Consider the following 23,266-nt stretch of genomic DNA (forward strand, 5'->3'; position numbering starts at 1 on the left):
TTATTACTATTTGAATGATTGGTGTGTTTTTTAATGATTATCATCAATCATTGAACATTCTTTAAAGACACTGAGTATAGATAGAGAGTAAATCGTATATAGATGGCTGCAAACTTTTGGGATTCAACTCATTGGAAATCTTGGATATTGGATAAATCAAAGTTAGAATACTCAAATGCAAAAGATAAACAATACATTACACATACCGAATTAAAAAGATTAAAGATACATTATTGTAAATGTAAGAAGAGAATATATCTTTATCAATTTATTTATTTATTAATAAATTTCGACTTCTTAGTGATACATCTTTTAGGATCAACATTGAAAATAAGACAAAGAGCGATTGCAACTGCTATCGTTTATTTTAAGAGATTTTATTTAAAGTGTGTAGATCGATTTGAATGAATGGATGAATGAATGAATGATGACAAAGTTGTTCTAACAAAAATACATTGTACAATTGAATGAATTATAGAAATAGCTTTATAGATTGTGAACCAAGACTGATAGCAACAACATGTCTGTATCTATCGTCAAAAGTAGAGGAATGTATAACACAAGCTAAAAAGTGTGCTATCAAGATGAAAGAGATCGATCCTTCCTACAATTTCACTATGAACGATATTTTGGAGTGTGAATTCTACGTACTTGAGGAGTTGAATTTCGAACTCATTATATATCATCCCTATAAGAGTTTACCTGCGTAACTATCAAATCCTTTAATAGAGATGAAATCATTGACTTTTAATACTTATCAATTCGCAACAACTTACTTATTAGGTATTTACAAAACTGTGGATTAGATTGTTTAGATTCAGTTTGGGGTATCGTTAATGATTCGTACAAAACTGATGTTTCATTACTTTATCCACCGTATGTAATTGCACTTGGTTGTATATATTTAGTTGCCTTTATTAAAAAGAAAGATTTAAAACAATGGTTCTCCGATTTAAATGTAGATATGAAAGAAGTATGTTGTTGTAGTAGTAGAATAATAAGAACAAAAGCAGATTAAAAAAAAAGCTAACCAATCATTGTTGTGATAATAATAATTCTATAGATTTGGGATGTAGCAAAAGAATTGTTAGATTATTATGAATTTGATAGAGTATTGATAACACCTGCAGAGGCACCAGAGGCAATATACGCAAAACTGCCTATAAGAGTAACCAGCACAACACCACCTGTACCAACACCTCCAGCAAGAAAATAAAAACTAATACAATCAATAAATCATTTCAAACAACCTATTGTTGTATTATAAAATCAATTACTATAAATATTAATAATTGTGTAAAGAACATTGTTTTTGTTTTTGTTTTTTTTTTATGTTTGTTGAATCGATTTGGTTTGAGGTGTATACAAACTATAAGAGGATCGATTTCCTCTTATTTGCTATCACTATCAAACAACAAATAATACTAAATGAAGTGTTTATTTTATACAAAGAATAAGGTAAAAAGCTTTTAACAAAGTAAGTTAATGTTTGGTTAAAGATGGTATGATAGGTGTTAAAAAATAATACAAATAAATAAATTGTTATGAATTATTGTTGTTGCTGTTGCTGTTGTTGTTGTTGTTGTTGTTGTTGGTTGTTGATTGGTTTGGTGATGATACGTTGATGATGACTATGCCTATTGCTGATCTCGATCGAAATTAAATAAATGTTATCTAAAATATCGAATTACTCTTGAGCATAATCTGGTTCATTCTCGTATGGATGTGGTAGAGTAGTTTGAGCCTCACCAAATGAATCTTTAACTAAATATTTCTCGTTGTCTTTCGATGGTTCCTGTAGATTAAACTCTATCAATGCCGATTGATTCAATGCTACGCTGTATGGTGTATGAGTTCCACATTCAGATGCACACATAACTAGAAAAAAAAAATAAAAAAAAGAAATAGTTAAAAATAATCTTTTCTTTAGTATTATAACTAAACTCTACTTACATAACTCTACTGGATAACTTCCTAGTGGGAATGATCCATTGTTCTTTGTTGAGAATGTGAACTGTACAGAGTAATTACCTGGATTATAATTTGCAAAAGTTTGGGTATACACTATTATATAGAATTATCAAAGTGTTAGACAATACATTCTCAAACTAAACATAGATAATAATTATACATACAATATTTAGATTGATTTACAATATAGTAGACAACGTAAGCAAATTGACCGGCACCGGTGGCATTGACCACAGTAAAGTTGAGTGAAATGGTAAAAGTGGAACCTGGAACTCCGACAGCCGGTAAGATGGCGACACCGTTAAAGTTGGCGGCTGGTGTCTCTGCTGTGGCGCAACTTGATATCAATTGACATGCATAGATTGGATTGATGTCGTCCAGCAAGAAGATCTTCCAAAACTTCTCGACACCGATGACGTCGCAAAGCACAGTGCAAGTGGTGGCTGCAGTGCTGTTTAGTAGCATACTGCAGATCTTTGAGCACGACTCGACCACACCATACTCGGTGACGATCTTTACGATCTCTGGAAGATAGGTGTCAAAGAACTCGACACAATCCAAACAGGTCTCTGCCGAACTGCTGAAGGGTGCAACCCAACGCTTCCAATCTTGAGTCTGTTGAACTGGTACTCTCTTTTGTTCGTTGGTCGGTGTCACCAGCGACAATCCATTCACAACTGTTGGTGTTAAATTATAAATACTTAACACCACCAATAAAATATAAAATATTTTATTATTATACATTATTGTAGTTTTTATATATATATATATTTATTATTATTATTTTTTTATTAATTTTTTTTAATGATTTTATGTCCAAACAGAATATTCTAAACCAAAAAACCTTGGAGATTTATGACTATTATGATTATTATGATGATAGTACTATAAAAATTTGTTGTATTATGAATGTTATTTCAACTTTGTATAAACTTTACTTAAAAAATATTGGTATTATTCTTATGTGACATAGAAACTAATAAAAAACAACAATGCACTGAAGAAGATTGTTTTTTTCTCAATAGAATTTAAGAGTGAGCCCAATTGCAAAAGGGCTAACACAAATTATTTCGGAGGATGATTTTTCACAAAATTTTTTTTAAATTAAAAAATAAAAATCAGATTTTGTTTTGTTTTTTTTTTTTTTCAAAAGTTTTTTTTTATTCATATCAATCATTGTTTTACAACAAAGAACAAGTCTATATATTATAAATGCAATTATGTTTGATTCATAGATAATATATATAAATAAAAAAAGTTTTTCAAATTTTGTAAAAAAACCATCTTTTAAACTATAATAATAATATGAAATTCATTTTTTGTAGTTAGGTCATTCTTATTTACTGAATTTCTATTTCAACCATCTCTTCAATCATTGAGAACAATGCACAAATCAGAAAGAAGTAATAATTTTGATTACGACATTGATTCAGATAATTCCGTTTTTTAAGGTGATCTTGCACTTTTGATTTTTTTATTTTTAATCTTAGGTTGGATTTACCTTCGCCATTGCACATGCAAAGACGAGTTGTTCAAGATTTGCGAAAAGGTTTTTTTTTTTTTTTTCCTTTTTTTTCAAAGATCATTACAAAAAAATCAGAACCAACCTTTAGTTCTCTAATTGATAAGAATAAAAGTGGTATCAGAATTTATCTTTATCTGTATTCCACAAAGAGTAAGTAACATTGATTGAGGAATCGGATTCTTTTAATTTTCACTTTCTTGTTCATTGGCTTTTTCCAATCCTTTTTCTGAATCTAAACTCATTGAATATGATGGAATATGGTATCAGATTATTTAAATAAAAAAGATCAAGATAATCGATGTTTAATTAAACAAAAAACCAATGTGCACATAGGTGAAACAAAATGATATGTTTAATAAAAATTTTTCAATAATAAATGTATGGTCGTAATCATTAGAAATATCAAATGATTTTTCAAATCAAACTGTTCACACTTGCTCTGTTGTGTGAGTTAAATTAAACTTCGCCAATAATTGATATCATATTAAACGGTTGTTAAATTAATAAAAAATATCAGCTTTCATTTTTTTTTTTTTTTTATTCTTATGCACATCATATATTAATAAAAACAATCCAATTTGATTGTTGATAATGTTTTTTTGATTTTTTGGGTGAAAAACAAAAAAAAACCAAAATATCTGATGCCAATTAACCGGTTCACCTCAAACAATGGCATGAATCATTGAAAATCAAAAAAAATTCCAAAAAAAAACATCGAAAATAAAAAAACAAACCCCCTAAATGGTATGCTGTATAATCAGAGTGCCTTCTATATTTGTCAATAAATCTGACAATCCACACAGAATGCCACATGGAAGTTGTGTGAACTTGTTTGTTTTTTTTGTTGGTGTATGATGATGATTTTGACAGTGACAATGGGGTATCCACTTTACCTTGGATTCTTAAGGTCTATCTACCAAACCTTCAATTCATATTAAAAAATGAGCAAAGAATGATGGGGGTCTATATCCACAAACTTAATAAATTTTAAAAAAAAGAGGAGTAATTGTTGATATTATATGATTTTTGGAGAGAATTTAATTTAATTTTAATTTTTAAATTTAATTTTTTGTTTTTAGAATGATTTAGATCATCAATATATAAAGGAGCAAGACTGGTTCTTTTATTTCAATTTAAAAATCAAACAATGAGAATAGTATTCCTCTTGGCTGTCATTGCCATTTGCTTGGCTGCACCAGCTCTTTCTACCTCACCATCATACAGAGATCACTCACTCTGGACTAAAACCACCAGAGCCAACCCACATGAAGTCATCAACTTCCGTGTTGCCTTGAAGCAAAACAACATCGATGTCTTGGAATCCGTCCTCCTCGACGTCTCCAACCCAAAATCACACAACTACGGTAAGTCATGATTTTGCAATTCCAATTCCTATTTCATAGGAATTAATAAATGCTTTTAATTTTTCATCTTATTAATTTTTTATTGATTTTTTTTCTTAATTTATAGGTAAGCACTGGTCTATTGAACGTATCTTGGACTTGATTGCCCCAGAAGCTCATTTGTCAACTGAAGTCGTCTTGTTCCTTGAGATGCACGGTGCCTTCAACGTTGAGAACCACCGTGATTACATCAAGGCCTCAGCCCGTGTTGAGGACATTGAAGCCATCTTCAAGGTTAACATGTTCAACTACAAGCACGTCTCCCGTCCAGACCGTATTGTCCGTTCCGGTGCTGTCTACACCATCCCATCTCAATTCCGTGACCTCATCCATATGGTTACCGGTATCTCTGAGTTGCCACACGTCAAGGCTCAACCAGCCCCACGTAAGTTGAAGGTCGGTGCTGCTGATTCTGGTATTGTTATTCCACAAACCATCCAAAACCTCTACGGTATCCCAACTGGTTACAATAACAACAAGAATACTTCCCTCTGTTTGGCTGAATTCCAAGATGATCAATCATTCAACAAGAAGGATCTCAACGTCTTTGCCACCAAGACTGCCACCCCACTCATCACCGTCACCAACATTGTTGGTCCATACTCTGGTTCTGACCCAGATTTAGAATCAACTCTTGATGTCCAATACGGTGGTGCCATCGCTGAAACCGCCAACGTCTGGTTCTGGACCGTCGAAGGTTGGATGTACGAGTTCGCCTCTGATTTCTTCGGTACCAAGGTTGTCCCATACGTTGTCTCCATGTCATGGGGATGGCCAGAGACCCTCCAATGCCAATCTGGTGTCGGTAACTGTCAAAACGGTGAAACCGCTGAACAATACGTTCAACGTGTCAACGCTGAATTCATCAAGATCGGTCTCCGTGGTGTCACTTTGTTGGCTGCCTCTGGTGATCAAGGTGCCCCAGGAGATGGTGATCCCGAATGTGGAAACAAGAAGAAGCCACTCTCAACCATCTTCCCAGGTGCTTCCCCATACGTCACCTCTGTCGGTGCCACTATGTTGCAAGCTCCATCCGCCGCCGATAAGCGTGCTGCCAAGAAGAACGTTGGTGCCAACCCACCAATTTGCACTGGTACCCCATGTGCTACCTCAACCACTGAAATCGTCTGTACCTACCCAGATGCTTTGATCACTACCGGTGGTGGTTTCTCTGATTACTCACCAGTCCCAGAGTGGCAACAAGCTCAAGTCTCTGCTTACTTGTCATCCGGTGTTCCATTACCAGCCTCCCAATACTTCAACTCAACCAACCGTGGTTTCCCAGATGTCTCTGCCCTCGGTCACAACTACGCTATCATTGCCTCCTCTCAAATTGAACAAGTCGATGGTACCTCATGTTCATCACCAGTCTTTGGTGCTGTTGTTGCCCTCCTCAACTCATACCGTTTGAACAACAACAAGCCAACCCTCGGTTTCATCAACCCACTCCTCTACTCTGCTCCATCATCTGCTTTCACTGATATCACTGCTGGTGACAACAAATGTACCGAATCATGTTGCTCCAAGTTTGGTTTCACCGCCACCAAGGGATGGGATCCAGTCACTGGTCTCGGAACTCCAGTCTTCAAGAACTTGTTGGCCTACGTCCAAACCTTGAACTAAATAATTTAATTACTATTATATAATATTTTAGCAATTTATAATAAAACCCTTAAAAAAAAATTAAAATTAAATATCATTATTATTTGTATAACCTTTTATATTATTGATTAAATGTTTTTAAACTCCGTTTGTTTCAAGTATGGCAATTAAGAGGGTGATATATAATGTTCTATGACGTCTGCTTGTTGCTGAGCTTTTTTTAAAATAATAACAATAATTTTGTTTTAATATGTACTGCTTTTCCTCTTGTGGTTAGCCTCTAACGGTATTGATATAGCAATAGTGTGTTTGAGTTCATCGATAATATCCATCTATACCTTGTTTTAGCATAATTTCTTAGTAAAAATTGATTTTAGAAAAAAAAATCCGAATGACTTTAATAAATTAATTGCAAATAAACAAAAGACATCTTGGCCGAGTGGTTTTAAGGCGTTTCCCTGCTAAGGAAATCCCTTCGGGGGCGCAGGTTCGAATCCTGCAGATGTCGAATATCAACCTTTAATAAACCGCATGCGGTTTGAAAGAAAACTTTAAAAAAATCGAGCAAACTTAAGGTTCTGTCAGCACATTGTAACCTGTTTTAGCACATCTTTTTAAAATGTAAGAGTGTTGTATAGTAACAGTTCTTTATCAAAATCTAACAAAAAATCGAGAGATTCTTTGATTTAAACCATTTCGAAAGGAAACATTTTTGCATTAAATTGAGCTTTCCTATACAAACTACTATGTATATTACCCACTTTATTGATGGTGTAGCATTCAATGCTGCGGGTGCTATACTGTGTGATGTTTGTTAATTAAAATACAAGATAACATCACATACCCATTAGCTCATGTAGTCAAGAAATCAGTTAACTCTTCCTCTACAGAAAAAGCTGATCGATATAACTTCATCACTTTTTAAATAGAATAGATTATAAAAATTAAATCAGTGTTGATGAGTTATAGAGTAGAGAAAGAATAAACCCAGTTGTAAGGATTTATAATTACGTACATCTCATTCAATTTAATCTACTCATCAAAGGGGATGATTATCTCTTGATCAATAGAGTTAGAATCTGATAAAATAAAATAACACAAAAATAAAAAATAAAATAATAGTGATCTTTATACATCTCATAACCATTGGTTAAATAAATACAAACTAGCATATATATCAATATCGAAATTTGTAGATCAGAAAATCTTGTAAATTTTGGTTTTTAAAAAAAAATAAAAAATAAAAATAGATCATTATTTTTTTAAATACCAGTATACTTATTAAAGTCTAAACAACCATTATCAAATCACTATTACTTAATTTTTTAAAGAAAACAATGTATTTCAACAAGAATGACATCTTCAATACTTTTAAAACATAACAGCTCTCATCACAATAAAGCTAGAGGAATCACAAATTTATCTTTTGTCATAATCAAAGAGATTCTATCGTTCAACAATAACTTGTCGATCTTGGATTATATATGCTTTAGTTTGACATGCAAGCATTTCTTTTACCAGAGAAATCGCTATCTATTATTCAATCCCGATGATCTAGTGATCAGAGATCTCGACACAATACAACAGTTTGCTTTCAATTCCTATCGAGAGATCTTCAATCGATCAATGCAACTTCGAACCGATACAATATTGACAATCTACGAAGAATTATTTCCTAGGAAGTATGAGGCGTATTCCAAAATAGATGAGTCATCTGATTATAATTTAATATTAAATGGTAAATATCTATCTATAATATATATTTATTAATTTTTCTTTAAACATATGTATATATTAACTTTACTATATTCATTACCATTATCATGTTTTTTTTTAGATGATATGGTTATACCGTCAACAGTGAAATCATTGAATTTTGATCATTCATATTATACCAACATTGAACGAATCAGTGGATTATCGAATTCAAACATTAAACAAATAACACTAAGCAATGACTATAACAAACAAGTTCAACCTGGTGTATTACCACAGACATTGGAATATCTCATGTTTCTAGAAGCTTTCAATCATCCAATAATCCCCGGGTCATTACCTCCGAGCATCAAGCAACTCTTTATCTCTAATGAGTTCACGCATCCTTTGACACAACCGATGCTACCTCGATATCTAGAGATATTGGATATCGAGAGCTTTGCAAAACCTCTCGTCCCTGGTGTATTCCCGGAATCGCTGACGGAACTCTCCATTCGATTATCTGAGGAATCCGAGGATTCCGGATACCTGCTCGTCCAAGGTGTACTGCCAAGCAATCTAAAGTATCTTAGTTTTCAGCATTTGCGATGTAATGCCTCCGATCTACCACCCTCTCTGACATATCTGCGATTGAGTGACCAATTTCAAATGACAGTGGAATGCAACTTGAATCATCTGACTGCATTAACAACACTTCTCTACTTCCCGATCGAATGCTTAGAGTTGGGCATACCAAAGAATGTTACAACACTCAGTTTGACGAAAAAGTCAGCCGATGGCAGTGGTGGCGATGAATTCCTTTTGAAGAGAGGTGTACTCCCCACAACCATCACTGATCTAAACTTTCTCTTTATAAGATCGTTGAGAATCGAGGAAGGATCGATTCCATCGAGCGTAAAGAAATTGCATCTCGGCATGTATTTCGATCAACAGTTGAAACCAGGTTGTATTTCAGAGGGCATAGAGTATCTTCATTTAGGACAGATCTTTAACTCCAAACTACAACCAGGTGACTTGCCCAACGGCATTAAAACTCTGTTTCTCAGTGACTGCTTCAGTAGTGTACTTGTACCGGATACCATACCAAATACCGTAGAGACATTGCATTTTGGCTACTACCTAGTTGCTCTACAACCAAATACACTGCCAAGCTCACTACTCTCACTTTCATTCTGGGAATATCGTCATACTTTTACATTTGGTGTGATTCCGCCCAATCTTAAGCGATTGGTAGTCGGCTCAGTTAAATACTCTTGTGATTTCGATAGCAACACCATACCATCATCAATTGAATATCTTAAATTTAGAAACATTTCTGGAACTCTCCAACCCGATTGTATTGTACCTACAACATCATCAGCGCAATCAAACAGAATTACTCTAAATATAAACCTTAGCTATTTTCAAAAGTACCATCCGAAAACCCTACCTCCGACCATACAAACAATCAATTTAAAAATTAACACATTTAAATGCAGATTGAGAAGATATGGTGATAACATTTTCATTGGTACCAAAGGAATGTTTAGAGGTGGATTCATAACAGGTGATAGATTACAAGAATTATTGATTGATTACAATCTATAAATTTAATAAAAATATAATCTTTTAAAAAGTTAATTTTTCAACAAGTTCTTTGATTAAAAACGATCTCATAGCAAAAGTGCAATAAACCTCTGTATCTACAACGTGCTGCTGGTTATATGCCACCCTTTTGCAATGTAAATCAAAAGATTTTTTATTTTTATATGATTTGTTTATGATTTTAAAATATTATTTTAAAATCCAACTATGAATTGATCTACCCAACCAAGGAATCAATAGATACACTCTCTAAATATCATCTCAACAAAGATAGTAACTTGAATCCGATGTTACATCGTTATGTAAATAGTGATGGTAAAGATTATTGAAACTAGAATCCAAGTTATTGGGACCGTCTTCGAACCTATACACTCCAACTGATGTTCATGAAATACAACATAGATAGATCATAGTATTATTATCATATAATAAACATATAGTTCTTTTTTATCGGTTGAATAGTAAATATGTTTTACATACAAAAATATTCTATCTGGTATCTATGAGATACATCAACACATATAATTTTAAGAATAATAATGATAAATAAAAATTGTATTCATTTGACTGAACTGCTCCCCTACATGAGAATATGATGAACAAAAATGAGGTGGTAAAGAAAATGATAGTCATTGTGTTTTATTTTTTTGTAATTTTTTTTTTTTTTATCTAATCGTTTTTTTTCAATATTTATTGAACATCAATATTTATATATATTTATATTGATCTATAATAGATAAATGAATCAATTATTAAAGAGTAGTTCAAATCTATTACTTAATATTACAAGTAATACTATTAGATATAATGGATTCAGTAGTGGTGTATCTTTGATGATTCATCAGTCTATCAGAAGCAGAACCTCTGGTTTCTTGATGAATAATAATGGTGCGCTACTTTCATCTGGTCGTATGATGATCAAGGTCAATCTGGAGGACGATGACGAATCAGTGGATGATGCCGCAGCAGTGGATCCCAATGCAAAGAAACAATTGACACCAGAGGAATTGGCAAAGAAGAAGGCACAGCGTAACGAAGACAAGAAAGAGCGTGACGCTCAAAAGAAAGAGAATCGTATAAAGATGATCGAACGCTCCAAAGCACAGCGCGAGAAGCAAGCAGAGAAAGAACAGAAATCAAAAGATAAACTACAGCAACAACAGCGTGAAAAAGAAATGAAAAATAGAAAAGCTTCGGTATTCGATCCAGATTACGAACCGGATTTCGACTATGAAATCGGAACCGCTGGTTCTGACTCGCTTTTACACAAAAGAGAAAAGAAAGAAAAAGTTAAACCAAACATCAAGAAACCAAATAACAATAAAAATTTTGTAAGATAATAGCATATAATAAAATTCTCAATAATAATTTAAAATATAAGTCATAACGATAAACTTCATGAATATATATATATATATCTTATCTTTTTTTTTGCAATATAATATTTTCAATTTGATCAAATTATTATATGAAGTGAATGAAATCATGCAAAGAAGATACAGAGACATATTTACTAAATTTAAATTAATTGTTTAAAAATAGATTAAATTAGATTGTTTGTTTGTTTTTGTGTTTTTGTTTTTGTTTTTGATTTTTGGTCGAGTTTGTGTATGGATTGCAAGACCCGCTCAAACAATGGATTTAGTAAAATGGATAGATTAGATTATGTTATTAGTAGTACTACTCAGTAATTAGTAATGTTGTCACAACAGGAAATCGGATGAATTAAAATAGAATTTATAAACCCGTCGACAAGTGTATTGCAGAGTATTTAGTATTTTACCATTTTCGTTTTTCAATTGATTTTGATTTGCTTTGGGTTTTTGGAGTTTTAAGATAAAACGATGGTATTTAGAATCGATATAACACAAACAACAACTTTATATTATCTTAAAATTCATAAGAGTAACACATAAAAAGAGATTCATGTGCAAACCAAAAACTGCAATACGCAGTGTCAATCGCATTAATCATCCATCCATGTGAGCAACACAAACAAAACACATGCTATTATCAACAACAACACAAAGATAGTGTGTGTGGATTTAAAAAAAGCAATGTGTACACAAAGTGTGCGTTTTAATAATCCACACAAAATTGTGTTTTTGGGGGATGAAAACAAAAAAAACACTTGAAAAAAAAAATTAAAATAAATTCTATTTTATTGGTTGAAATGCATTGCAATTTAATTTATTTTATGAATATTGTTTATCTTTATTGTCTAATAAATTAATATAAATAGAACACACAACCTCTTCACTCAAATTTTTAAAATTGTATGTATATATTCACTAAGAACACACCACTCCTACTACCACCACCAAACAACCACAAACACAATTTAACACACAACAAAAAAAAAAAAAAAAATAAATAATAAAAGTAATGAATTAACATACATTTTATAAATCTCTCTTTTTGAAGTAATAACAATTAACGAGTGTTATTTATTTCATTTACACCTATTGTATTACTTTGTTTTTAAAGAACACAACCACCACACCACCAACTCAACCCCAAATTGGTTACTTAACCAACAAACCAAAATATTCCAAACCAAAACCACAAAATCAACAAACACAACTGTTACTACAAGAATTAAAGTGAATACACAAAAATACAGAGTAGCAGTAGTATAAAACATCGAGACACACATCACAACACAAAAATAAGTACAACAAACTAAAAAAGAGTATTAATTAAACTAACAATCCAAATCATTCATATAATCAATGTTGTTATATAACTTGCTTTACTTTTGTCAAGAACATTTAATAGTACAATAAAACAACTTACCAGTTCATCATTAGACACCAGCATTCACACTTTTCTTCTACTCAATCCTACACACCCAACACTATACTAACCAGGACATATTCAAATTCCTATTTTAAATCAATTATAGAAAGCAACAACAACAACACAAATACAAAGATAATTAATATATATATATATTTATCAAATTAATTATACATATATAAATATATATTGAATTCAAATTTATTAAAATTATATATATATCTTAAATATAAGATCTTAATTAACAGTAATAAATAATTTATATATATTACTATATTTATTTATTATATTCATACATAAGCTTATTATATATTATAAAAGAATGGATTCAATTGAACAAGAGTTAACAAGTTTGATCTTGGAGGATAATGAAACTATTGACCAACATCAAACTATAATGAATCAGATGCGTGAGAAAAAGTTTCAGTTGCTGCAGCGAAGAGAACCAACTCGTGTATTGGTTCTCGAAAACCTCGATGCAGCAGCCAGCGATATGATTCTGCAACTAGTTTCCAAATACCAAGAAGACTCTTCAATGTCTTCTCTCGTTTTAACTAGATATATAAATATACTTCAATCACTTATAATGGTTTTCGTACATAGAAATGATGCACAACTTTGTAAACTATTAATACAAAGACAATCAATTATAAATATCGACAGTATTATAATTTATTTTGGAAAGGTAAGTTTTAAAGTTAAAAATGAAAATTAATAATTAATAATATTAACAATTTTATAATAATATGAATACAGGAATTATCAGACGACACAATTAAGAAACATCAATTACTTCCACCTTTCCCAGTTAGACAATATTTAATTTCACCACCTCTCTCACCACCAGAGGAATGGAGTGCACCTGGAGATGGAATGGAGCAGGCACCAACCAAAGAAGCATCATCACCATCATCATCATCACATAACTTTGGCTTCAACCCTGATACACTATCAGAGAAGCTTGTTATCTATCAATCAAAGGCTGACAGTGGGTTCCCATCGATCACTCTCGAATTTTGTACATAAAAAAACAATAGCACCAACATCAAGATAAATAGTGTATTCAAAACCATATATATATAGATGTATCTTTAGATAGAACACTCAACATCATTGTATTAATTTTATTTAGAAGTTTAAAAAGTCAATCTTCAACCAACCATTAATATTGATTAACTTACTGTTAATTATAAAACTACAAAAATACAAAACCTAAAACAAATTACAACTACAATATCAGAGATCGACACAAAAGAGTTCACTTGACTCTTCTCTTTATACAACAAACAAATAAATACTTTTTATTAAAAAATATATAAAAATAAATAAAAAAAAACAATTGAAATTTAATATTGTTTCATAGTTTAAATAAATAAAAATAATAATATTTAATATCAATTTTCGTGAGAGATCTTATCAATAAGTTCTTTATTTATTAATTTTTAAATAATAAAGAAATAATATTTTTAATAATAGGTCATAAAATTTCCAATGAATTCCTTTTATAAACATTAGATATAAAGAATTTTTAAAAAGTTTTTTCAAATAAAAATATTATTTCTTTATTATTTAAAAAATAAAAAATAAAAAAAAATCATAAATTAATTTAAATTACAAAATAAGATTTTAAATGTAATTGTATTTTTAATATAAAATATTGAATATCTATAGTAAAAGTAAAAGAAAAATATATAAACCTTTTACTTCCACAAAGTTGAATAATTCTTTCACTCTTTATCACATTTAAATTTTGAATCAAGACTTAAAAAAATAACATACAAATAAAAGAATGGACGGTCAACCAGAAAATAAACAAGATAATACAAATTCTCAAAACATGAATAACAATCCTTTTGAAAATAACTATTATCAAAACCCTCCACCTACTTACCAACATTTTCCTCATCAGCAACCATATTACCAACAAGGTAAATAATTTATTTACTTTTTTAAAACTACTCAGTTTGATAATATTCTAAATATTATTTTAATTCTAATAGATTATAGGTATCTACCACCAAACCAACAATATGTTGCCTATGCCCCTCAATCTTCACCACCAGGTTATATTCTAGTTAATGAAAAAGAAATTCAAGAGTGTGAAAAGAGTACTGATGCAACCTTTTCATTGTGTATCTTTATCTTTGGTTTCTTTTTCCCAATTGTGTGGATAGGTGGTTTTATTTATCTCAAATCACCAAGTAGAACTGCTAAAATATTATCTATAGCATCAATTACTTTGTTTTTCTTGACAACAATTATACTATTGATTGTATTATTAGTATCAATACATTAAAAAAATAGATTGGTTTTGGAGTTACCAAAAAAAAAAACAAAACACCAAAAATAGTCAACTTGTATAAAATAAATAATTCTCTATCATTTTTTAAAAAATAAATATAATTATCTTATTTTTTTCTATATTTTTTATTATTTATATTTCTAATTATTATTAACTGATGAATGTCTTTTTAATTTAGCTTGCATTTTCTTACTATCTTTTTTGAATTTTCTCTTTTTAATATAGAAAACTGCAGCTGCAACAGTCGATGCAATTAAAACTACTCCACCAACGACAACACCAGTGATAATCTTCCAAGTGTTTGAATCTTTCTTACCACAAGTCTTTTCTTTATAGTCAACATTTACCAATGCACTGAAATCTGGATCTACAAGACATTCCATACACTTGGGTACATTGATACCAATCAGAACATAGCTTTTATCGGTGTTTGGTTCAATGGTTTCATTGAGAAGCACTACAGAAGAATAAGTTGGTCTACCATCGGATACTGCAATATTTGTGAATCTACCAAAGAACTCTACATCACTACTCAATACTCTTATGTATTGAATTGTCATATTGTCTTTATCATGAATAGCAGATATAGGTAGGTTGGTGCATTGTTCTAGACTCAGTGGAGAGCGATATACTACTCTAAGAGTTGAAAGTGAACTTTGGTAACTCCAACCTGTGACATTGACTGAGATCTTGACGGAATTCGGTGCCAAGCTAATGGTTTCACCACCAAATCCAATGTCTGTCGAAGTTGTTGTATTGGTAATATAGAGTACAGATTGAACTGAAAGGCTAGGATATGGAATTGCCAAATTGTTTTTATCAAAAGTATAGTATACTGATGAAAGACCATCGACGTTTGTTATTTTATCTATGGTCCAATTACTGGTCATCGGTATTTCCTTTACAACATTTGACAATTCATCTATCTCTTGAATCGAAACAATCGAGAATTCAAACTTGAATCCTTTATAATCAATTGATGCTGATGGTGATGTGTTGTTGATGTTGACAGTAGGTCCAGGTGCAAGTTGTTGATCACATTTGATACCGAACCAACCACTACCAGGAAAGCATACACATTTACCATCTTGATTGCATTCTCCATGTCCTGTACAATTGGCATATGTTTTCTTACAGTACTCGAAGTTGTCTTCAGGGTCACCAAGCACAACGACAATAGATTTCGATACAAAATAAAATCCAGAGTCGGAGACATTCAACAATTGGTAACCAACTAACAACGGACCTTGGATGAAACAAGTTACAAAATGTGTACTATCCATTGTCTTGTTACAAAATCTACCGTCAATTGATATGGATGTATTTTCTTGACCACTGAACGTTCCACTCAAAGTGATGACACCACCACCCACAGCTAGAGGTGAAGCTGCTGTAACTACTGGCCACTCTAAAACAAGATTATACGTTGTATATACTGTGCTGTATGGATCTGTAATTGAAACATTCTTTAGACCACCTTTCGCTGGATTTGGGCATGTTATTGAATAATGAACAACACCAGGTACTCCAGTGGGTGGTGCCATAAATGAAGGTAACATAGGATAGCATTCTACTCCATCGATCATAAAATTCAAATACTGATTGAAACCAAGTGTCAAATTAAGCTCGGTAGAAATTTCAAGACCACCTGGATATTGAGATATTGATAAATCTAAAATTATAATACTCTCAATCTCCCAGGTGATATCAATTGCGACATTTGAGGAGTTGGATAGAACGATATGGGGAGATCTATTGGATAAATCAATATTATAAAGGAATTTCTTGTTGTACTCTAAGACTTTCAGTCTTGGGTCGAAATCATTTTGATATGCCCAACCTAGATTGTTACCAACTATAGTAATAGTAGCAGCATCATATGAAAGATAGTGTTTGGTATACGTAATAGCTACAAATAAATAAATAAAAATTAATATATTTTAAAATGATACTTTAAAAAATTCCCATTTTTATATACATACGACATTTATATGTTGATGGGTTGAAACTATTATAAATTGGTGTACCTCTAAAATCAGAGGCTTCATATATTCCTGATGAACCCCAATAACATTTAAAACAGTCTGGAAGATCTGTAAGTGATGTATCATCTGCCCAGACAGTTCTTATTCCACATGCATCGTTTGGCAAAAAATTAATACCAATATTATCACCAACATTTACAGACTTGAATATTGAATGGAAATATTCATTTGGAACTGCACCAGAAAGTTTATTATCGGAGAGAGTTAAATACGAAATCTGTCCAGAAACAGTTCCTTTGATAGTAAAATTAGGAAACTGAGTTATATTTGAATTTGTATAAGTTCTGGAAAAACAAAAGTATTAATGTAATTGTTTAAAATTTTATAAAAATATGTTTTACATACACTGTAAATGTATTATTGGGGATTATGCTGTATGGAAATTGGGCAAGTTGTTGATTTCTCATTCCAAAAGTACTAAGTTTTTAGAAAAACATATTAAAATTTTGATAAAAAAAATCGATTACATAAATTACTTACGTTAAGTTGTAAATAGAGAGATCATGTGGTAAAAGGTTGAGAGGACCACCTGTATCAATCATACCAAAATCGGATCCTTTTCCACTCAAAATAATAGTTGGAGCAATGTCTGTAAGAGAAATCTTACTAAAAACTTGACTGGTAACAAAATTATTAGAAAATATAATATAAACAACAATGAAATATAAATACTTACAGTGATCTCGAATTGGTAGTATCCAAATAAATAGTTGTATTTTTATTATATAGAGTTAAAATCCTTTTTTTTTTTTTGTTTAATACTTAATTAATAAAATAGAAAAAATGAATAGAATCAAATTGAAACTTACAATGTTAATGTAAATGTTTTACTTTGTCTAATAATAGATGAATTAAAAGTAACAAAAGTATCATTCATACCCAATCCAATATTTCTAAAAATAAAAAGGCATTAATATTATAAAATATATATAATAACAACTACTTACAAATAATAAATTGGTGAGTTTTGATTTGGAATGTAATCTAATTGTACAATAGGACTGTCTGGTAAACTATTTAAAATATAACTATTAATATTTTTAAATAGTAAAAATTGTTTTCTACTTACTTTAGACTACCTAATCCGTTTGATGGATGAAGTACATATGAAGGTAAAACAGTTAGAGATCTAGAATAGAGATATATTTGTTGAAGAAATTGAATTTGGAAAATGTGTTGAGGGATAGCTGTAGCATTGTGATCTCTGTGTGAGATATACTGAAGCAATGGAAATCCTGAAGGTTTTATAAAATCCAATAAATTTAGAGTTGGATCATAAAGAGAGATCACTTGTTGGTTCATGTAAAATGATTTTAATTTGGGAAAAATTAAAGTATTAATTGTAGCATTTGGTTGACCATGATCTACTTTAACACCTGCATCATAAAAAGTTCTAAATATAAAAAAATTTAATACTAGTTCATCGATAAACAATTAAATATGAATTTACATACATTTCGAAAATGGAACCACCCGAATCACAAGTTAAAGAAACACCACGTTGATTTGTATTACATGCTAATTCACTAATATTATAATCTATTCTATATTGTTGAACTACCCAAAAGACTGATGAAACTAGAAAAAATAAATAAATAAAAATTAATATTTAAAAAATATAAAAAAATAAATAAATTATATTTCTACTTACTTTCATCTTGAGATATTCCGACTGTATTTTTTATATTTAAAATTAAAAAGATAGAAAAAACAAATAAAAAATAGATATTATTTTTCATTTTAAAGATAAAATTTAAACTATCTTCAAATAATTTTTCTGCAAGATTGTTTGTTGATACAAACTGTTTAGAACCGAACAATTATTAATCTAGATATTATTGTTTTTATTTTTTTAGGAACCCAAAAAATTATGGTCAGAAAAAAAAAACCTCCGTTCGTGTTTTTATATAAAAATTGCTTCTCAAGCTTGGAAATTTAATAGCCTCCTTTGTGATTTACCACTTGAATTTTTTGATAGATTTTGATCAAATTTGCAAAAAAAAAATAAAAATAAGACTTTCGTTTTTGGGTTCCAAATCGATTTTTTGAAAAAAATAGTAAATTAATTTATTATTTTCGTTTGATTTTTTTTTTTTTTTGATCTTAAGATTTGTACAGGTTTGCAAAAGGTTATAAAAATATAAATATAAATTATATAGTGATTGGCAATTCATTGGTAATAAAGAAGCTTATTTCTTACTGACAATGCTTGGTCTTGGAATGGCACTCTGTCTTGGTGCTTTTAAACCACTGGTGGTTGATTTGGATTCGGTAGTACTGCTTACTGATGAGATTGGTCTTTTCAATAATGATGATGCTGTTGACGAGGTTAAAGTAGATGGTGTACGAGTTGGGATGGATGTTGAGCTTGAAGCGGTTGGTTTGATTGATGAAACGGTAGATGTAGTTGTAGAAGTGGCACCTCCTATTCTCTTTTCTCTCATTTCGGCCAATGCTTTTCTTCTTTCTTCCAGAGTCTTTGAACTGGCAGTGGATGATAAAGTTGGTTTTGAAATCTAAGTAAATAATAATTAAATTAGTGTTAAATGTTTTGTTTTTTTTTTTTGATTGTTTGAATGATTAAATAAATTTACCTTTGATGGTTCATTCACAACCTTTGTGGAGGTGGATGATTGCATTGAGGAGGATGAGGTGGAGGATGAGAGTGCATCAGCAATGGTTCTCTTTTGCTTGAGCTCACTGCTAGCGGTTGGTGTCATCAATCTCGATGAAATGGTTGGTTTGCCAGATGCAGCGCCAGAGGCAACCTTGTTCTTGAGCAAATTGATTCTACTTCTAAGGTCTGGTTTGGCAGCTGGCGAGGCGACGATGACTGGCTCCGACTCGAGTTGCTCAATGACCAATTCATTGTCATTCAACTTTTCTAATTGGTCGATCTTTTCTTGTTGTTCTTGATCAATGGCAGCGATACGCTCTTGCTCTTCTCTCTCTTGTGCCAATTGTTCTTGCTCGAGTACTCTCTCCTTCTCTTGTTCGGCAGCGAGGATCTCCATCTCTTCTCTCTCCCTTTCCTTTCTTTCTTTTTCAGCAAGTTCCTCAGCAGCGATACGTTCTTGCTCGAGCTTCTCGGCAGCGATACGTTCTTGTTCTACTCTCTCTTCAGCGGCAAGTATCTCCATCTCCTCTCTTTCTCTCTCTAATCTTTGTTCCTCAGCGACAATACGTTCTTGCTCTAATCTGGCATGCTCAGCAGCAATACGTTCTTGTTCGAGCTTCTCGGCAGCGATACGTTCTTGTTCAAGCTTCTCGGCAGCAATACGTTCCTGTTCAAGTTTCTCTGCAGCGATACGTTCTTGCTCCAACTTTTCGGCAGCGATACGTTCTTGTTCAAGCTTCTCGGCAGCGATACGCTCTTGCTCCATCTTTTCGGCAGCGATACGTTCTTCGGCGAGTTTCTCTGCAGCGATACGCTCTTCCTCCAACTTTTCGGCAGCGATACGTTCTTGTTCAAGTTTCTCGGCAGCAATACGTTCTTCTTCGGCGAGTTTCTCTGCAGCAATACGTTCTTGCTCCATCTTTTCGGCAGCGATACGTTCTTGTTCAAGCATCTCGGCAGCAATACGTTCTTCTTCGGCGAGTTTCTCTGCAGCAATACGCTCTTGCTCCAACTTTTCGGCGGCGATACGTTCTTGTTCAAGTTTCTCGGCAGCAAGTCGCTCTTGTTCATGCTTCTCGGTAGCAATACGTTCTTCTTCAGCCAGCTTCTCTGCAGCGATACGCTCTTGTTCCAACTTTTCGGCGGCGATACGTTCTTGCTCTAGTCTTTCATTTTCAATTCTCTCTTGTTCTAATCGTTCTTGTTCGAGTCGTTCCTTTTCAATTCTCTCTTGTTCTAATCGTTCTTGCTCCAATCTCTCCTTTTCAATTCTCTCTTGCTCCAATCTGACCTTTTCAAGTTTGATTTGTTGTAACTGTGAAAGGTAAGACTTTCTCTGGATTCTCATTCTAACCAACGATTGGATCTTGATGGCAGCACTTCTCTTGGTGAGGAACTCTGAACGTTGACGATGTGATCTGTAGACGGATTGGATGAGAACGGCAGCACTCTTCATCTTGATGAATCTATTTCTAGCGGCACGTGCCTTGACAGCACCAGTTATAATCGAGGCAGCAGTGTCACGAATTTGGCTATCTCTCTCGGCTTGGACGACGGCACTCGAGTTTGAGTCACGGATGAACAATGTATTTCTACGCTTACCGAGCTTCTTTACGACGTTGAGCTCTTCCTTGGTCACCTCGCCAGTAAAGATCTCACACGATGCTTTGGAACCGGCAACACCATTCAAATTGGCCTGTTGATTTAAACGATTGGCATTGTTCTCCTTGAGTGGAATAGCGATATTGAGTGCCTTTTGAACATAGTTTTTCATTGACTCTTTTGGATCGGTATTGCATCCATCGACCTGATTCTCCTTGTTATTCTCAATCAAACGAACATTTGTAACATTTGAAAACTTTACTGATTTCGATGGTGTTTGACTTGGTAATAATATTCTATCCATTATTCTATCTATCTATCTATCTATATATATATAATTAATTTGTACAAACTAACTGATTTACTATTCTTCTTTTTTTAAATATAAATAAATAACATGTAATAATTAAATATTTAATTAATTAATCTTTTTTTAAAAATAAAAATATATAGTAAAATAAAAATAAATAAGTTAGTATTATTATTATTATTAAGTTGTTTTTTTTTCTAGATAATGATTAATATTAGGTAATCAGATGTCAACTCAACTCAATATTTTCAATATTTGTTTATTGAACAACACATTTGATTCGCGCCATTTGAATTTCAAACTGTAAACTTTTGAAAATTTAAATATTTTGCAACGACCTTTTTTTTTTTGAAATTCGTTTTTTTTTTAAAAATTAAAAATCCATTGAAAATTTTTCGTTTAAAGATATTAACTTAATTATCTTTTTTTTTTTTTTTTGTTGACAATTATGTGATAAATTTGATATCTTATTATTATAAAAAGAAAATAAATATTTATATCATAATATGCCATTGTTACATGATGATAATAATAATAATAACAACAGTAATAATAGTAATCCATACCTATTTAATTTAAATAATATTGAAGATAATGAATATCTTACCAATATAAATAATAATAGTAATAATAATAACATGGATTATGATGATAATAGTAATAACAATAACAATAGTAATGATTTTTTAAAAGATTTAAAACAATTACAAAATAATAATAGTAGTAATAATAATACAATCGATTTATTTAACAATGATTATGCAACATTAATATTACAAGATCATCAACATAATCAACAACATCTACCAACTTCCAATTCAAACTCGATTGATGAAGATATTTTCGCTTCATTCTCCAATAGTAGCAGTAGTAGTAGTATAAACCATCATAGTGATCTATTTGGTGAAAATAATCATTCATCTTCACCTAATAATCATCATCATCATCATCTTCACCACCATCAACATTTAAATCCATTCGATCATCACTTTCAATCATCAGCATGTACAACATCTTCTTTACCATCACCACAGCAACAGCAACAGCAACAACAAAGATTACAAAAATCAACAACATTAACAAATCAAGAACCTGTCGTATTGAACTGCAAGAAATGCTTGATACCAATGGCACTCTACCATATCAATTTTGAAGAAAAGATATATTGTTGCACGGAATGCACCTTTCCACTTGACTCTGACGAGAATATCAATGACTATATCATTCCGTCCAATCTTTTCAAACCAAAGAACCAAAAACTTACTCAACAACAACAACAGTTTATATCAACATTAACATCATTCCCATAGAACCAACTAGTTTATGTTTATTTATTTATTACACTATATCTCTCTCTGTACACAAACCAACCAAATAACAAATTTTACTTTGCCTATGCTTTGGAAAATTCTTTGCCAATTTCTTTGGACAAAATTCACAAAAATTCCCAATAACATCAAACTTTTGGAATTCATAAAAATTAATTACAATAAATTAATATATTTTTACTATTGTTTATTGTTCCTTTTTTTTTTATTTTAACTTTTTTTATACTTATTTCTGAATTCCCTTTATGAGATATTTATTTATAATAAATCTTTGGGCATTTGCAGATTTTATTAAAATTGAGAGATCTTTTTTTTTAAAAATAGGAAATGGTGTTGCTTCAATTTCCAATGCGTGTTGTGAAGTTACAAAGCAAATCAATTTCGACATTGTCAAAGGAAAGTTCTTTCAACTAGTTTATTGATTTAAATGGATGGTAATGAGAAAAAACACCACTAACCTTT

General features: G+C 31.5%; 9 protein-coding genes and 1 non-coding gene across 10 annotated transcripts; 8 read left to right on the plus strand and 2 right to left on the minus strand.

Annotated features, from left to right (window-relative positions):
• Positions 1-102: 102 nt before the first annotated feature.
• On the plus strand, positions 103-1,216 carry cycC (cyclin; the record flags this gene model as incomplete). Its single annotated transcript, XM_020574694.1, has 4 exons — positions 103-386; positions 479-706; positions 784-973; positions 1,064-1,216. The coding sequence occupies 4 exons, from the start codon at positions 103-105 to the stop codon at positions 1,214-1,216; spliced, it is 855 nt and encodes a 284-aa protein (XP_020435108.1).
• Positions 1,217-1,549: 333 nt separating this feature from the next.
• PPL_03771 (saposin domain-containing protein) lies at positions 1,550-2,715 on the minus strand (the record flags this gene model as incomplete). The annotated part of the gene is made up of 4 exons (XM_020574695.1): positions 1,550-1,643; positions 1,692-1,878; positions 1,954-2,064; positions 2,136-2,715. The coding sequence occupies 4 exons, from the start codon at positions 2,713-2,715 to the stop codon at positions 1,550-1,552; spliced, it is 972 nt and encodes a 323-aa protein (XP_020435109.1).
• Positions 2,716-4,643: 1,928 nt separating this feature from the next.
• On the plus strand, positions 4,644-6,522 carry PPL_03772 (S53 family peptidase; the record flags this gene model as incomplete). Its single annotated transcript, XM_020574696.1, has 2 exons — positions 4,644-4,860; positions 4,967-6,522. 2 exons carry the CDS (start codon positions 4,644-4,646, stop codon positions 6,520-6,522), a joined length of 1,773 nt encoding a protein of 590 aa, XP_020435110.1.
• A 404-nt stretch (positions 6,523-6,926) lies between these two features.
• Positions 6,927-7,009, plus strand: PPL_03773. The gene has a single exon. It is a non-coding gene; the product is annotated as a tRNA-Ser (tRNA).
• Positions 7,010-7,854: 845 nt separating this feature from the next.
• PPL_03774 (uncharacterized protein) lies at positions 7,855-10,130 on the plus strand (the record flags this gene model as incomplete). The annotated part of the gene is made up of 4 exons (XM_020574697.1): positions 7,855-7,929; positions 8,023-8,239; positions 8,339-9,553; positions 10,072-10,130. The coding sequence occupies 4 exons, from the start codon at positions 7,855-7,857 to the stop codon at positions 10,128-10,130; spliced, it is 1,566 nt and encodes a 521-aa protein (XP_020435111.1).
• Positions 10,131-10,541: 411 nt separating this feature from the next.
• PPL_03775 (uncharacterized protein) lies at positions 10,542-11,141 on the plus strand (the record flags this gene model as incomplete). The annotated part of the gene is made up of 1 exon (XM_020574698.1): positions 10,542-11,141. One exon carries the CDS (start codon positions 10,542-10,544, stop codon positions 11,139-11,141), a length of 600 nt encoding a protein of 199 aa, XP_020435112.1.
• Positions 11,142-12,922: 1,781 nt separating this feature from the next.
• Positions 12,923-13,626, plus strand: rcnA (modulatory calcineurin-interacting protein; the record flags this gene model as incomplete). The annotated part of the gene is made up of 2 exons (XM_020574699.1): positions 12,923-13,285; positions 13,357-13,626. The coding sequence occupies 2 exons, from the start codon at positions 12,923-12,925 to the stop codon at positions 13,624-13,626; spliced, it is 633 nt and encodes a 210-aa protein (XP_020435113.1).
• Positions 13,627-14,389: 763 nt separating this feature from the next.
• PPL_03777 (uncharacterized protein) lies at positions 14,390-14,896 on the plus strand (the record flags this gene model as incomplete). The annotated part of the gene is made up of 2 exons (XM_020574700.1): positions 14,390-14,528; positions 14,601-14,896. 2 exons carry the CDS (start codon positions 14,390-14,392, stop codon positions 14,894-14,896), a joined length of 435 nt encoding a protein of 144 aa, XP_020435114.1.
• Positions 14,897-15,042: 146 nt separating this feature from the next.
• On the minus strand, positions 15,043-21,470 carry PPL_03778 (uncharacterized protein; the record flags this gene model as incomplete). Its single annotated transcript, XM_020574701.1, has 10 exons — positions 15,043-16,811; positions 16,885-17,231; positions 17,428-17,565; positions 17,757-17,840; positions 17,895-17,960; positions 18,017-18,340; positions 18,402-18,525; positions 18,599-18,619; positions 19,148-19,463; positions 19,542-21,470. 10 exons carry the CDS (start codon positions 21,468-21,470, stop codon positions 15,043-15,045), a joined length of 5,118 nt encoding a protein of 1,705 aa, XP_020435115.1.
• Positions 21,471-21,982: 512 nt separating this feature from the next.
• Positions 21,983-22,786, plus strand: PPL_03779 (uncharacterized protein; the record flags this gene model as incomplete). The annotated part of the gene is made up of 1 exon (XM_020574702.1): positions 21,983-22,786. The coding sequence occupies one exon, from the start codon at positions 21,983-21,985 to the stop codon at positions 22,784-22,786; it is 804 nt and encodes a 267-aa protein (XP_020435116.1).
• Between the last annotated feature and the right edge of the window lie 480 nt (positions 22,787-23,266).

The sequence above is a fragment of the Heterostelium album genome (assembly GCF_000004825.1).
Source record: "Heterostelium album PN500 unplaced genomic scaffold PPL_contig8, whole genome shotgun sequence".
Lineage (NCBI taxonomy): Eukaryota > Evosea > Eumycetozoa > Acytosteliales > Acytosteliaceae > Heterostelium > Heterostelium album.